Genomic DNA, 13,453 nt, shown 5'->3' on the forward strand with positions numbered 1-13,453 from the left:
CAAACCACTGGGGCACCTGGGTGGCCCAGTTGGTTAAGCGTCCAGCTCTTGATTTGGGCTCAGGTCAAGATCTCAGGGTCCTAGGATTGAGCCCATCTGGGGCTCTGCCCTCAGCAGGGAGTCTGCTTCAGGATTCTCTCTCTCCCTTTATCCCTTTCCCTGGTCACTTGTTCTCACTCTCTCTCTAAAATAAATAAATAAGTCTTTTTAAAAAATTACAAACCACTGGACTATAGTTTTTTTAAATTCCAGATTAAAACATAATTACAGTTATAGACTATTCATAACAGACACATTTTTTTAAAGTGACAATTTTAAAAGTTAAAAATAATGGGTAGACACCAAAAACAATTCATAAAGGTAAAAACTGACAAATTGTACTTCATCAAAATTAAAAACTTAAGCTCTGCAGGAAACTGTGATATATCCATATCATGGAATGTTACTCTAAAACAAAAAGCAATGATCTATTCATAGATCATTCAGAATAACTTGTATGGATTTCAAGAAAATTACGCTGAATGAAAAAAAAAGCCAATCCCACAGGTTACATGCTCTATGACTCCATGTATATAACATTCTTGAAGTGACAAATTGATAGAGATGGAGAACAGATTAGTAGTTGCCAGAGGTTAAGAAGCTGGGGCGGGGTGGGGGGGAGATGGCTATGGCTATGAAAGGGTTACAGGAGGGACCCTTATGGTGGTACTGTCTTTATTTTGGACTGTGGTGATGGTCACACAATCTACATGTGTGATAAAATTGTGTAGAACTAAACACATAGGCACACACAAATGAGTGCATGCAAAACTGGTGAAATCTGAATAAGATCAATGGATTTTATAAATGCCATTTGCCTGATTGTGATATTGTACTGTAGCTATACAAGATGTCAGAGTGGCGAAAATTGAGTAAAGCCTTCTTAATAGCGTGTGAAGCTATGATTATCTCAACATAAAAAGTTTTTAAAAAGAAAATGGAGGGATATCTAGAGATATCAGTCAGAAAAGTGAGAAAAGAATGGTATATCCACATTGTGGACTACTATGTAGCTATTTATAAGATTAAATTATAGCTTATCACTTAATTAGTGAAATTTCCATAAGGCTTTGTTGAATGAGGAAAGTAAGGTTCAGAAAAATAAGAGTAATATGATTCTATTTTTATGAAACAAAGCCTACAATTAGTGTGTGTATTTGTACGTGTGTGTGTGTGATAGATTTCACAATGGATTAATATATGTAAAGATACACACTAGTTTAACATGAATTAACTTGAGGGAAGGATGGATAACACAGATGGTATGGAGTAACTAGGGGAAGGCATAACCAAGGATGATGGAAAAGAAAGAAAAAATAGAGCACTAAAATACCAATATATAAAGCAATAAATTATATGTATATGCAATTGTGTGTTTTGTGTTCTCATAATTTTTTAAGAATTATTTTTTTGTTATTCAATAAGTGAAAATTTATTGAGACATAATTTACATATTATTCAATCCACCCACTTAAAGTACACAATTCAGGAGTTTTTAGTATATTCACAACGTTGTGCAACTATCCCCAGACAATTTAAAAACATTTTTATCACCTCAAAAGAAATGTCACATCTATTAACTATCACTCCTCTTTTTCACCCAGTACTCCTTCTCTAGCCCTAAGCAACCACTAATCTACTTTCTGTCTCTATAAATTTGTCTATTCTAGATACTGCATATAAATGGAATCATATAATTCATGGTATTTTTTTGACTGGCTGCTTTCATTTAACATAATATTTTCAAGGTTTAGTTATAATTTAACATGTATGAGCTCTTCATTTCTCTTTATTGCTAAATAATATCCCATTTTATAGATATAATTCATGGTATTTACCTACTCAAATGTACAGCCTTGCTCATGTACAGTCATCCTGGTATGACAGTGGTTATAGAAGAATTTTCTGGTTTTCTTTCCCTAATCTTCCTGTTAATCTCTCTGCCCCCTTTGGTCTCACACCTGGATATTAGGCTCCACTAATTGCAAGCTTATTACGCTCTTATTTTTGAGAGTTCTCTAAGATAGGAGTTGTTCCAGAGTCTGGTCCAATTAAATTTGGTTAGGAGTACTTCTTGAGGCCAGTATTTGAAGTTTGTTCTGATCCCAGGAGAGCATTTCTTAACTGTCTCTTCTTGATTCTCCAAAACCAGCGGCCCTACTATTTAGCCTGTAGTCCTAGTCTCCTTTTAATTGCTCACCACAAAAATCTCCATTGTTTTTAACAATGCCCTTAGGCTTGAACTTCTTCATACTGTTTCAAATAAAGTCAATTTCTTGGAGAGAGCCTTAGAGCTCTCTTGCACTTAAGGACTGACCTATTTATGGACTGACATATTATGACTAGTTCCCTTTGGCAGAATCTTTGAGTCACTGTTCTGGGCAATGGGCAAGGGTGGTAGCCTCGGGTCTTCTCATCCTCTCGGCTCTTGCCTTTCTGGGCATGGAAACTCAGCTCTTCTAAGCAAGCTGGGTTGAGGGCAATCAGGACCCCAATATTCCTACTCTGTCGCAACTGGGATGGAACATATAAAATGGGGGCAGGGAAGACAAAAGGAGCCCATGACCTCTCAGGCACACTCATCAGGAAGTTAACCTCTGAGACTTGGAGTCAGATGGAATTAGAAATGTTGCCGGCAGTGTTGCCTGGGTAGCTTAGTCGCTTAAGAGTCTGTCTGACTCTTGATCTCAGGGTCGTGAGTTAAAGCCCTGCATTGGAGCCTACTTAAAAACATTTTTTTTTTAAAACTAATTAATTAAAAAAAAATAAAAGAAGAAAAGAAATGCTGCTGGCCTTTTTTGATAAGGTATCATATCCTTTGGAGGGGTGCTGAGAGGGAGTCTCATCTCTTGGGCACAGCCACTCAGAGTGGACTTTCAAGTTGAGCTGGGGAGAGTTCGTTCCATCCTCTGTATGTTCTTGAAACAATTTGCAGATACTTTAAAAGGTTGTTTTATTATACGATATTCAGCAGTTATATCTGTTTCGTGGAGAATCATGTCCATGGAACTTTTCACATTGCCATTCTGAAAGTGGCATCCCCAGATTTTTTTTTTTTTTTCCTAAAGACTGTGCCAAAGAAAATTCCTGGTTTCATCACATACTCTGAGTTTGTTTTCCTTACCTGAAATGGGGTTCATAATCCATATCACACTGCCTAGGACATAGTATCTCTGAATAACTATTAATTTATGTTTTCCCTCCATTTATCTCACTCTCGGGATTTGGAGAAGTTCTAGTTGAATAAAGGTGTCTGCCCAATAATGTACTGTTATGCTTGAAAAATTTTAAGACTCCAATAAAGTATTTCAAGTAATATTTGTGGTGAGAAATGGACTTAACCACTATAAAAATGTGATCTTCAGACTTGAATCAGGATTCTTTTAGACGTTTGACTCATGAGAAAATAGTTTTAACAAAACCGCAAACAATTTGACTCAAGATCTATACAAAGATTTCTAGTGATTGGTAACTAGTATTGTCTCCAACCTATATTTTTTTTTTTAAAAATTGAAGTATAGTGACACACGGTGTTACATTAATTTCAGGTGCACACCATAGTTATTTGACAACTCTGTATGTTATGCTATGCTCACAAGTGCAGCTACCATTTGTCACCATATGACACTATTACAATATCATTGATATAATACCCTATAGGTCCATTCATGCTGTCACAAATGGCAAGATCTCATTCCTCCTTATGGCTGGGTAATATTCCATACCACTTATATGCCACATCTTCTTTATCCATTCATCTATGAGTAGTCATTGGGGTTGCTTTCATATCTTCGTTTTTGTAGGTAGTGCTGCGGTAAACACAGCAGTGCATATATCTTTCTAAATTAGTAATTTTATTTTATTTGAATAGGTGCCCAGTAGTGGAATTACTGGATCTTATGGTAATTCTATTTTTAATTTTCTGAGACAACTTTATATTGTTTTTCACAGTGACTATACCAATTTACATTCCCACCAACAGTGTATGAGGGTTCTTTTTCCTCCATGTTTTTGCCAACACTTGTTATTTCTTGTCTTTTTGATACAAGCCATTCAAAAGTTGTGAGGTGATATCCCATTGTGGTTTTAATTTGCATTTTCCTGATTGGTGGTATTAAGCATCTTTTTATGTGTCTATGGCCAACTGTATGGCTTCTTTGGAAAGATGTCATTCAGGTCCTCTGCATATTTTTAAAACCGATTTTTTTTAGTGTTGAATTGTTTAAGTTCTTTATATATTTTTATATTAACCCTTATTAATATACCATTTGCAAGTATCTTCTTTCATTCACTAAGTTGCCTTTTGTTTTGTGTATGGTTTCCTTTGCTGTGCAAAATCTTTATTTTAGCATAGTCCCAATAGTTTATTTTTGTTTTTGTTTCACTTCCCTAAGGAGACACATCTAGAAAAACTTTGCTAAAGCAAATACCAAAGAGATTACTGACCGTATTTTCTTCTAGGAGTTTTATGGTCTTATGCCTCAAATTTAGGTCTTTAATCCATTGAAAGTTTATTTTTGTGTATGGTATAATAAAGTAATCCAGTTTCATTCTTCCACACATAGTGTAGGAAAAAAGGAACATGTTACAACTCAAGTGCCGTAAACACTTGAGTTTTCCCAGCACCCATTTGTTGAAGAGACTATCTTTTCCCCATTGTATATTCTTGCCTTCTTGTAGAATAATCGATCATATAATTGTAGGTCTATTTCTAAGCTTTCTATTCTGTTCCATTGATCTGTGTGTCTGTTTTTGTGCCCGTCCCATGTTGTTTTGATTATGATAACTTTGTAGTACATCTTGAAATCTGGGATTGTGATACCTCCATCTATGTTCTTTTTTCTCAAGATTTCTTTGGCTATTCAGGTCTTGTGTGATTCCATACAAATTTTTTTATTATTCGTTCTAGTTCTGTGAAAAATGTTGTTGGTATTTTGATTGCATTAAATCTGTAGATTACTTTGTGTAATATGGACATTTTAACAATATTAATTCTTTTAATCTATGAGTATGGAATATCTTTCCATTTGTTTTTGTCATCTTCGATTTCTTTCATCAGTGTTCTATAGTGTTCAGAGTATATATCTTTCACTTCCTTGACTAAGTTTATTCCTAGGTATTTTATTCTTTCTGGTGTAATTGTAAATGAAATTGCTTTCTTAATTTCTCTTTCAGAGCAGAGAAATTCTTTGTTGTTAGTATAGAAATGCTACTGATTTGTGGGTATTAATTCTGTATCTTGCAACTTTACTGAATTCATTTATCACTTCTAATGGATTTTTGGTGGAGTCTTTAAGGTTTTTATATGTATAGTCTCATGTCACCTGAAAATGGTGATAGATTTACTTCTTCCTTACCAGTTAGATGCTTTGTTCCTTTTTCTTGTCTGAGTACTGCAACTAGGACTCCCAGTACTATGTTCAATAAAAGTAGTGAGAGTGGATGTTCTTATTTAATTTCTGATCTTATGGGAAAAGCTCTCAGTTTTTCACAATTGAGTATGATGTTAGCTGTGGGTTTGTCATATATGGACTTTATTATGTTGAGCTATATGTTCCCTCTAACCCCACTTTGTTCAGAGTTTATTTTATTGTGAATAGATGTTGTATTTGCCAAGTGCTTTTTCTGCATCTATTGAGATGATCATATTAATTTTGTTAATGTGGTATATCATGTTGATTGGTTTATGGAAATTGAACCATCATTGTGTCCCAGAATACATCCCACTTGATCATGGTGAATGATCCTTTTAATATATTGCTGAATTCAGTTTGCCGATATTTTGTTGAGGATGTGTACCTCTATGTTCATCAAGATATTAGCCTGTATGCAAGCTATGTTTTCATAAAGCAGTCTGGACCTTGAAATAATTCTTCTCTCTCTCTTACTCTCTCTCTATTAAGAAATGAAAATCCTATCAAAACCATTTCCAGTGTCATTAGTTCATTCACTTAACAAAGATGATTTGATACCTAGGCTGTGTGTGTGTGGCAGTACTTGATCCCTGATATGTATCTTAAGAGACGAAATGGGATTTTAGGATTTTAAGATTTTAGCATATGCCTTACCAAGCTAAAACATTATTATTATGTTTGTACAATCTTTTTGTAGCCTATCCACCTGCTCATAGTTCATAATGATCGGGAGGAACAGTGTGGATATGATCCTAGGAAAGGCTGTATTTGATATTTACCTTTAATTTCACCTTATACCAGCTTTAGAGCTGGCCAAGAACAGTGTCTTGATTTCAACTTCTCATACAAGTAATGTTGAGCAGCCAGAGCCCCTTAAAACTGACTCCTTAACTGCTGCAAACTTTTTGACCTTCTTGAAAGATCTAGAACCAATCAGAAATAAATCTTAATTAAGTGAAAAGGAGGATGAGGATATTAAAGATCCAGACCTAAAAATTTTATATAAAAACCTACCTATCATTTTTTAAATAAAAATTCAGAGACTTCAGATAGAAATTTTTTAATGAAATGTTAAATCTGAAGCTAGAATTTTATGTTGTTTGGATTATGAAATGAAAATTATTTGGTTTAGCAGGCACATCCTGAATCCTGACCACAAGCAGTATTAGCAAGACATAGTTCTACAAGTCTTATACACAAATAACTATAGTATTAGACAGAAAATATTTATTTGTCCTAATAGAAGGTAAAAAAAATGCCATTTAAAACAGTTAAAGAAAGCATTTATTCCTGTTAGGAGGGATTACAAAAAACTAAAGGAAATGTCATCTGTTCCAAAGCCAAAGAAGGGGCAGAAATGTGGGGACATAACAAAACCAACCCAAGTATGTTACAGTATGCATTTAGAGACCAGCCAGAAATCCCACGTGACTGGAGTGTCAGGGAAAAATAAATAAATGTAGATGATTTGTAAAAGATCATGGAGACCCCAAAATCTCATTAGGAGGAGATGGGAGTTTATTTTGAAGCCAACTGAAAACCATGGAGGGGTTTTGAAACAAGGCATAAAAACCAAACTGTCCTAGAGAGGTTAGTCTGACACCCATGTATAAAATGGATTTTAAAATATCAGAGATAGGAAAAGCAATATAGATACTATCGTTGCATCCAGCCATGTGGGCCTAGATGTCTTATGAGATGACAGAATCAAAGTGGATGGCCATTCCACAAACATGAAAAAGGAAGTAGAATCCAGGGAATGGATACAAAACACCCTGGTAAGGTTGGACTAGAACCTGGGGTTGCATGTCAGGCAGTGAAAGAGCGAGTCCAAGATGTTTTAAAGATTCATGTCTGTGTGCCAGGGAGGCTGCCAAAGTTCTTAAAAAGGGAAAGATAAGGTTTGGAGAAAGAAGAAAAATAATGTTTCATTTATTTAATAAATGTTTATTGAGCACTTTTTATGTGCCAGGTACTGTTCTGGGGGGATGGGAGTTATCTTTGATTTTTAAAACACTTTATGTAGAAAAGACACTGTTCCTAGTCTGTGTAACCTCAAAGGCAGAGCTGGAACAAGTGAGTAGGAGTCAGGTAGGAAGTAAAATATCTAATAAGTGGAGTCTTCCTGATAAGTAGTAAGAGCTGCGTTCTAGGCAGTATTCAAGCATAAATTCAGTGATAAACATCTCGGCACCCTATGATAAGGGATTTCTGCCTTAGAAATCCCTTAGACAGGTTAGACTAACCCTTCTTCAAGTTATCTCCCAATCTTAAGAGTCTATTCTTTCTTATGATTTAGTCCTATGGTCTATTATTTTTTTCTATGGGTTCTATTATTAATCTCTGGTTTCTCTGAATTATTAAATAAATTACCCAATCTGTCTGCCATTCAGTAAAACTCACACATTTGCATCTGTTATTCTTGAATTATTTTTGGTTAGGGCTCTTCTTCTTTATTAAAAATCGCTACCCAGTAACGTTACCTTTATAGCTAATTTAGAATGCTAACCCTGGTAGACTGGGTTATAAATATCAGAGGGGAAAAGGATTTCTTGTGCCTAATAATATTTTTGTTTAGAAGAAGCCCTGCAATTGAGAAATGAATTATCTTGACTTCAAGACTGCGATGCAGTTTCTGTATTTTGCAGTAATTCCGAAGGGGGAAAAAAAATATTTCAGAGAGGTTCATTTTCATACAGCATGTTAAAGGAAGAGAATAATTATTCTCCAAACCCTGCAAAGCTTTAGATCGGAAACATTTATCTGTGCTGCGGTTAGAAAAGAAGAAAGGAAAGAGAAGAAAAGGAGAGGAAAAAGGAAACCTGTAGTGAGCTCCGCTATAAGCTATAGTTAAAGCTTTGCATTTCCTGGTGTCTTTTGAAACGTAAAATTCCACAACAAATAGCCCTGTAACGTATAACCAGTATGAAGATTCAATTGAGATTTAAGCACTTTGGTTTGCTTTTGAATCTTGCTATTTTCTGCATTTGTTTTGACTGCTCTCATCATTCAGGATTGACGCTTGGATGGGTGTGTAGGAGGAAGCAGCAGCAGCAGGCTTCCAGCTTGCAGACAAAAAAAAAAAAAAATCTGCCTTATCTGATGGCTATTATTGAAAATGCGAGGTGTAGCCTGGGCTGGGTAATGAAGGGGAGCGAGCGAGGGGGAGCAAGGAGCATGGAGCTGCATACTGATGAGTGTAGGAGTACTTGATAAAAAGAATTCTGGCTGCCGGGCGTGCATTGCTTATTGTGGAGTACTCCAACAATCACATAGAACGCAGACCAGCCTAAGCTGACAGCTTGATATGCCTTCTTCTGCTGCCTGGTTTTGGGGGCTGTATGATGACGTACTGGTCGGTAGTAAAGATTAATATGTAAGAAATGTGGAGCTAGGATCAAGTCATACTCCACAGCCTGCCTGGCAAACTATGTTTTACTTCTGACTTTGCTCTCTCGCTGAGAACATTAATCTGTCAAGCTGGCGGGCTCCTTTGATAGCAACTTTCCCAGGAGCATGATGTGGCAATGCCACCTCTCAGCCCAGGACTACCGCTATTACCCAGTGGACGGCTACTCCCTGCTTAAACGCTTCCCTCTTCATCCTCTTACAGGACCCAGATGCCCCGTCCAAACAGTGGGACAATGGTTGGAAAGCATTGGGCTACCTCAGTACGAGAACCACCTGATGGCTAATGGATTTGACAATGTACAGTTTATGGTAAGATGCTCTCTGTGTCCACGGAGCTGCCTTTTGTCTGTCTTTGCTTCTTATGTGTCTTACACGGCTCAGAGGCAGCCTGATTTGCACCAAAATCGGTCAATTTATATATGTAACTGCATCAGAAAATCGGATGCCCTTAGGATGGAACTTACTGTGTGCATATAGACACTTGCTGAAAAATGAGATCTATAGGCATCCATATACATATGTATTATGTGAATGAACCGGTGAGAGTACTATTTATAGGCAGTGAAGGAAGATTAACATTTATATTCTCCCTGTCATTCTTTGTGTGATTTTTATAAATTTGTCATCTCAGAATACCCAGTTAGATTATAGTACTCTTCAGTTAATTCTGGATTCCTAAAACATCTTTCATTTGAACATCAGCATTTAGTGATTAATTAGACAATTTGTTATGTTTACGGTGTGAGGATTATTTTTTTCCTGATAATTGTTCGGTAAGCAGTTTAAATTATGTGGACGACCTTTAGTTTGTTAGCAAACTGCTTCAGATGGTCAATTATGGAGAACATTCACTTACTTACACATGCTGATTGAAGAGCACTGAAGTGTTATTTATTACTTCAGATAAAAGAGACAAACGTTTCCATCAACTACCTGTCAGTATTTAGAAAGGGAGGCTGATGGACTAAGTACATTCATGTACTTCCGAATACTGGTCTGCATGCAGTCTAAACCCGGTGTGTGCAAACTTCTCCCTGTGATGAATATAGGTGAGGAAGGAGGGTGGGGAGATGTGCAGACCCATAATACAGCTTTCTAATCATTCACATACCTCCCCCTGTGCTCATCAGTTTCCCTTGTTAAACTACGTCACAGTCCTTATTACCTTTCCTTGCTTTTAAGTGCTCATCACACATATTACTGATCCCTAAATTTAGAGAGAGCTGCATAATATAAGCATGTAACACACAAATGGCTTGCAGAAAATAATTAATAGCTATTTCTAAATAAAATGCTGGGCAGACATGTGAAACTTATTAATGCTAGAATAGATAACAAAATGTGAAAGATACTTAGGTTTTTTTTTTTTTTAATTTTCATTTAAAATTATTTTTCTCCAAGCTTGACTTGACTATTATGGATTTAAAAATTAGTCAAATTGTTAAACTTCAGCCTCTTTTCCTAAAAAGTGTATGCTCCACGAGATTTTGAAAAAAGCTACATAGATGTAGTAAGACATATGAGCCCTAAGTAACCATATACATAGAACTCTTACGGATGTGTTTTTTTTATAATGGGATATGCAGTTACTGTTATCTTTCTCCTGTTGAAGAGAACTGTCACTAATTGATTAGACAGATAAGATATCGTGGGTATTGAAATAGGAAAAAAGTAAAATTTCTTCAGTTGCTATGACAGTGTTAGGACACTGAGCAGATTTAGGACAGACTTAGGACTCTAAACAGAGAACACTAAGAATTCGGGGAACTATCAAACAGAATGAAAGTCTTTTCATGGCTATTTATATTTACTGCACATCTTGATGTCTTTATTCTTTCCCTCTGTCTCTGCCTGAGATAAGACTTTCTCATTCTCACGCCTCAAACCCTTGTCCAAATTTATTCTGGTTCCAGGAGAAGCTAGATAGGACTTTGGATTCTCTAGACTATTTGGCTACTTCCAAATATTTTAATTCAATATAATTTTCTGAATGTTGGACACATTTGAGCAAATATAACCACTTTTTGAAAGCCAGAAACTGAAAGGTTAATCAAACAGTTTTAAAATAAGCATCTTGAGGTCGTAAAACAACACTCAAGGATGAATTATGTATAAGTACTCCAAAATGTATCTGGGAGGCAAAAATCCTGGGTATATGTGACAAAACCAAGGTCTGAGCTTCTCCATAGATTATTGTCTTTACTTTTATAGTTCTAAGTTTTATGTATGATTTTCCAGAAAATCATGCAAAGAAAACAAACTTAATTCAGATGAGTCAATCAAATACTTTCTTCATGAGACAAAATTAATTAAAAAAGAAACAAACTTTGAATCATCATTCAGAGGAGTTAATTATGAAAACCGAGCAGACCATAAAATAGTGTCATTAATTATTGATTTATATGCTGTTCTACACTATTTATTTGCTACTAGTATCATAAAAATTAGTTTCTACCTTTATAAAAATTATTTATTGATTTCCATAATCTGATTTATTTAATTATGAATTTAGTTAAAGTACACTAATATGATCAGCCCAGTTTAAGAAACAGATTTTATTAATAGGATGAAAAAATCTTTTAGACCTACTTAGTCTCCACTCAGTATCATATTCTAGCTTTCTTTTTCTTGAAGCACATTCTGACCTGCATTTATTCATCCTGTTGCCTAAGCAACAAGCACCACACTCCCATTAACAATGATGTAGTGCAGGTCTTATTAGCTTTTTAGAATAAGACAGTAGAGACATCAAAAGGATATAATTAATGTTGCTTGAAACTTCATTTTACATCCCTGCATAGATATACTTTATTTAGGAAACATTCTCAAGAGTTAATTTTTGATTTAATCAATATTCCATTAATGAATGTTTTAAAGGATCCATATAAGTGACTTTCAAACTATTTATTGAAAGCTTTAAAAAAATTTTTTACTAACTCTGTTCTACATATTCTCACACATAAATACAATATATGGATGATTTATCCACAGGGCTGTGATTAACTTTAATAAAGATTTTCTTACTTCAGTTCTTAGAGAGATTAGAAAAGTAAGACCTTCATTTGTTTTTTGTTTATCTATCAATTATTGCTTCCCCTTTAGGCTCTTAATATTTCTCCTTTATTTTACTGCTGTGTGAATTTTTTTTTTCTCAGTATCTGAAAATCAGAATTCCAAATGTATTCTTTATGTACCTGGTCTTGCTTTGATGATATTTGTATACACTGTTCTGACTTTCCTGTACCGTTAAATATATATAATAAATGGAAATTGATAAAATATAAGGACTAACTACAAAACTACATCAGGTCATCTAAGACTTTGGGAGAGTTAGATTTATGTTGCAATCCAAGGCTCCTTCAATACAGAATCCTTCATCTGAAGACTTATTCAAGCCCTACTTACCTGTTCGTCCCCTCCAAAGTAATATACGGTCAGTCTCCTCCTAGTGAGGCATGTGCTACTCACTAGCCTCTGGGGATGCTGCCGGGTCCTAAAATATGTCTATGTTTCAACACGACTTTCTTTTTTTTTTAACCAAGAACTTTAGATATGAAGTGTTTAGTATACTAAACCTACATGCTTCTTTACTTCCTTATTATATATATGTTTCTATCATCATCATCTCTTTTTTCCAAGTCTGATGACTCCTTCCTAAATTTTAAGTCTCAGACTATCTATTCTTCTCTTGATGACTGCTTATTTGTACTCTCCTCTCCCCATCCTGGACAGCTATTTCCTTTCCTTTCCCTCTCTCTCTCTCTTATTTTATTTTTTTTTTTTTCTTTTTAAATCCTCAAATGTCTAACTCAATTCCTGCCTTGTTTATGTAGCTTTCCGTAATGACGCTAGTCCTCTGGAGACTCTCTTTTCTCTGCGCTTATGTAGTAGTTGTATTCGGTATGAAAAATTACACTGGGCATGCCATTATTCACTCTCTAGAATTCAAAGTTAAGTTTTTGCTCGTATATTTCTTGTCTCTCCCACTAGACTAGAAACTCTTCAAGTCCACTTTGTGTGTATTCAATTCTCTGGTCTTTCTCACAACTCCTAGCATAATTCTGTGTATATAGACATCACGCCATAACAACTGGGTGCACAGTAGACTGTTACAGATGGATCTCCAACCTCATTTTTATTTTATTTTTATTTTTTAAGGTTTTATTTATTTGACAGACTGAGATCCCAAGTAGGCAGAGGGGCGGGCAGAGAGAGAGGGGGAAGCAGGCTCCCCACTGAGCAGAGAGCCCGATGTGGGGCCCCTGAGACCATGACCTGAGCCAAAGACAGAGGCTTAACCCACTGAGCTACCCAGGTGCCCAATCCAACCTCATTTTTATTTTTTATTTTTTTTTCCTCTTTTAACTCTATCTTTCTTTCTTTTTTTTTTAATTTTTTATTTTTTATAAACATACATTTTTATCCCCAGGGGTACAGGTCTGTGAATCACCAGGTTTACACACTTCACAGCACTCACCAAAGCACATACCCTCCCCAGTGCCCATAATCCCACCCCCTTCTCCCAAACCCCCTCCCCCCAGCAACCCTCAGTTTGTTTTGTGAGATTAAGAGTCACTTATGCCAACCTC

The 13,453-nt window shown here is 35.7% G+C and overlaps 1 protein-coding gene across 1 annotated transcript in view; it reads left to right on the top strand.

The window, feature by feature from the left end:
- ANKS1B (ankyrin repeat and sterile alpha motif domain containing 1B) overlaps positions 1–13,453 on the top strand; it is a 1,114,451-nt gene that overhangs the window by 726,215 nt on the left and 374,783 nt on the right. Inside the window, 1 exon segment of the mRNA XM_045084805.1 lies at positions 9,067–9,173. Coding sequence (XP_044940740.1) covers positions 9,067–9,173 — 107 coding nt within the window.

Source organism: Mustela putorius, unplaced genomic scaffold, assembly GCF_011764305.1.
Source record: "Mustela putorius furo isolate JIRA1106 unplaced genomic scaffold, ASM1176430v1.1 tig00000788_pilon_pilon_pilon, whole genome shotgun sequence".
NCBI lineage: Eukaryota > Metazoa > Chordata > Mammalia > Carnivora > Mustelidae > Mustela > Mustela putorius.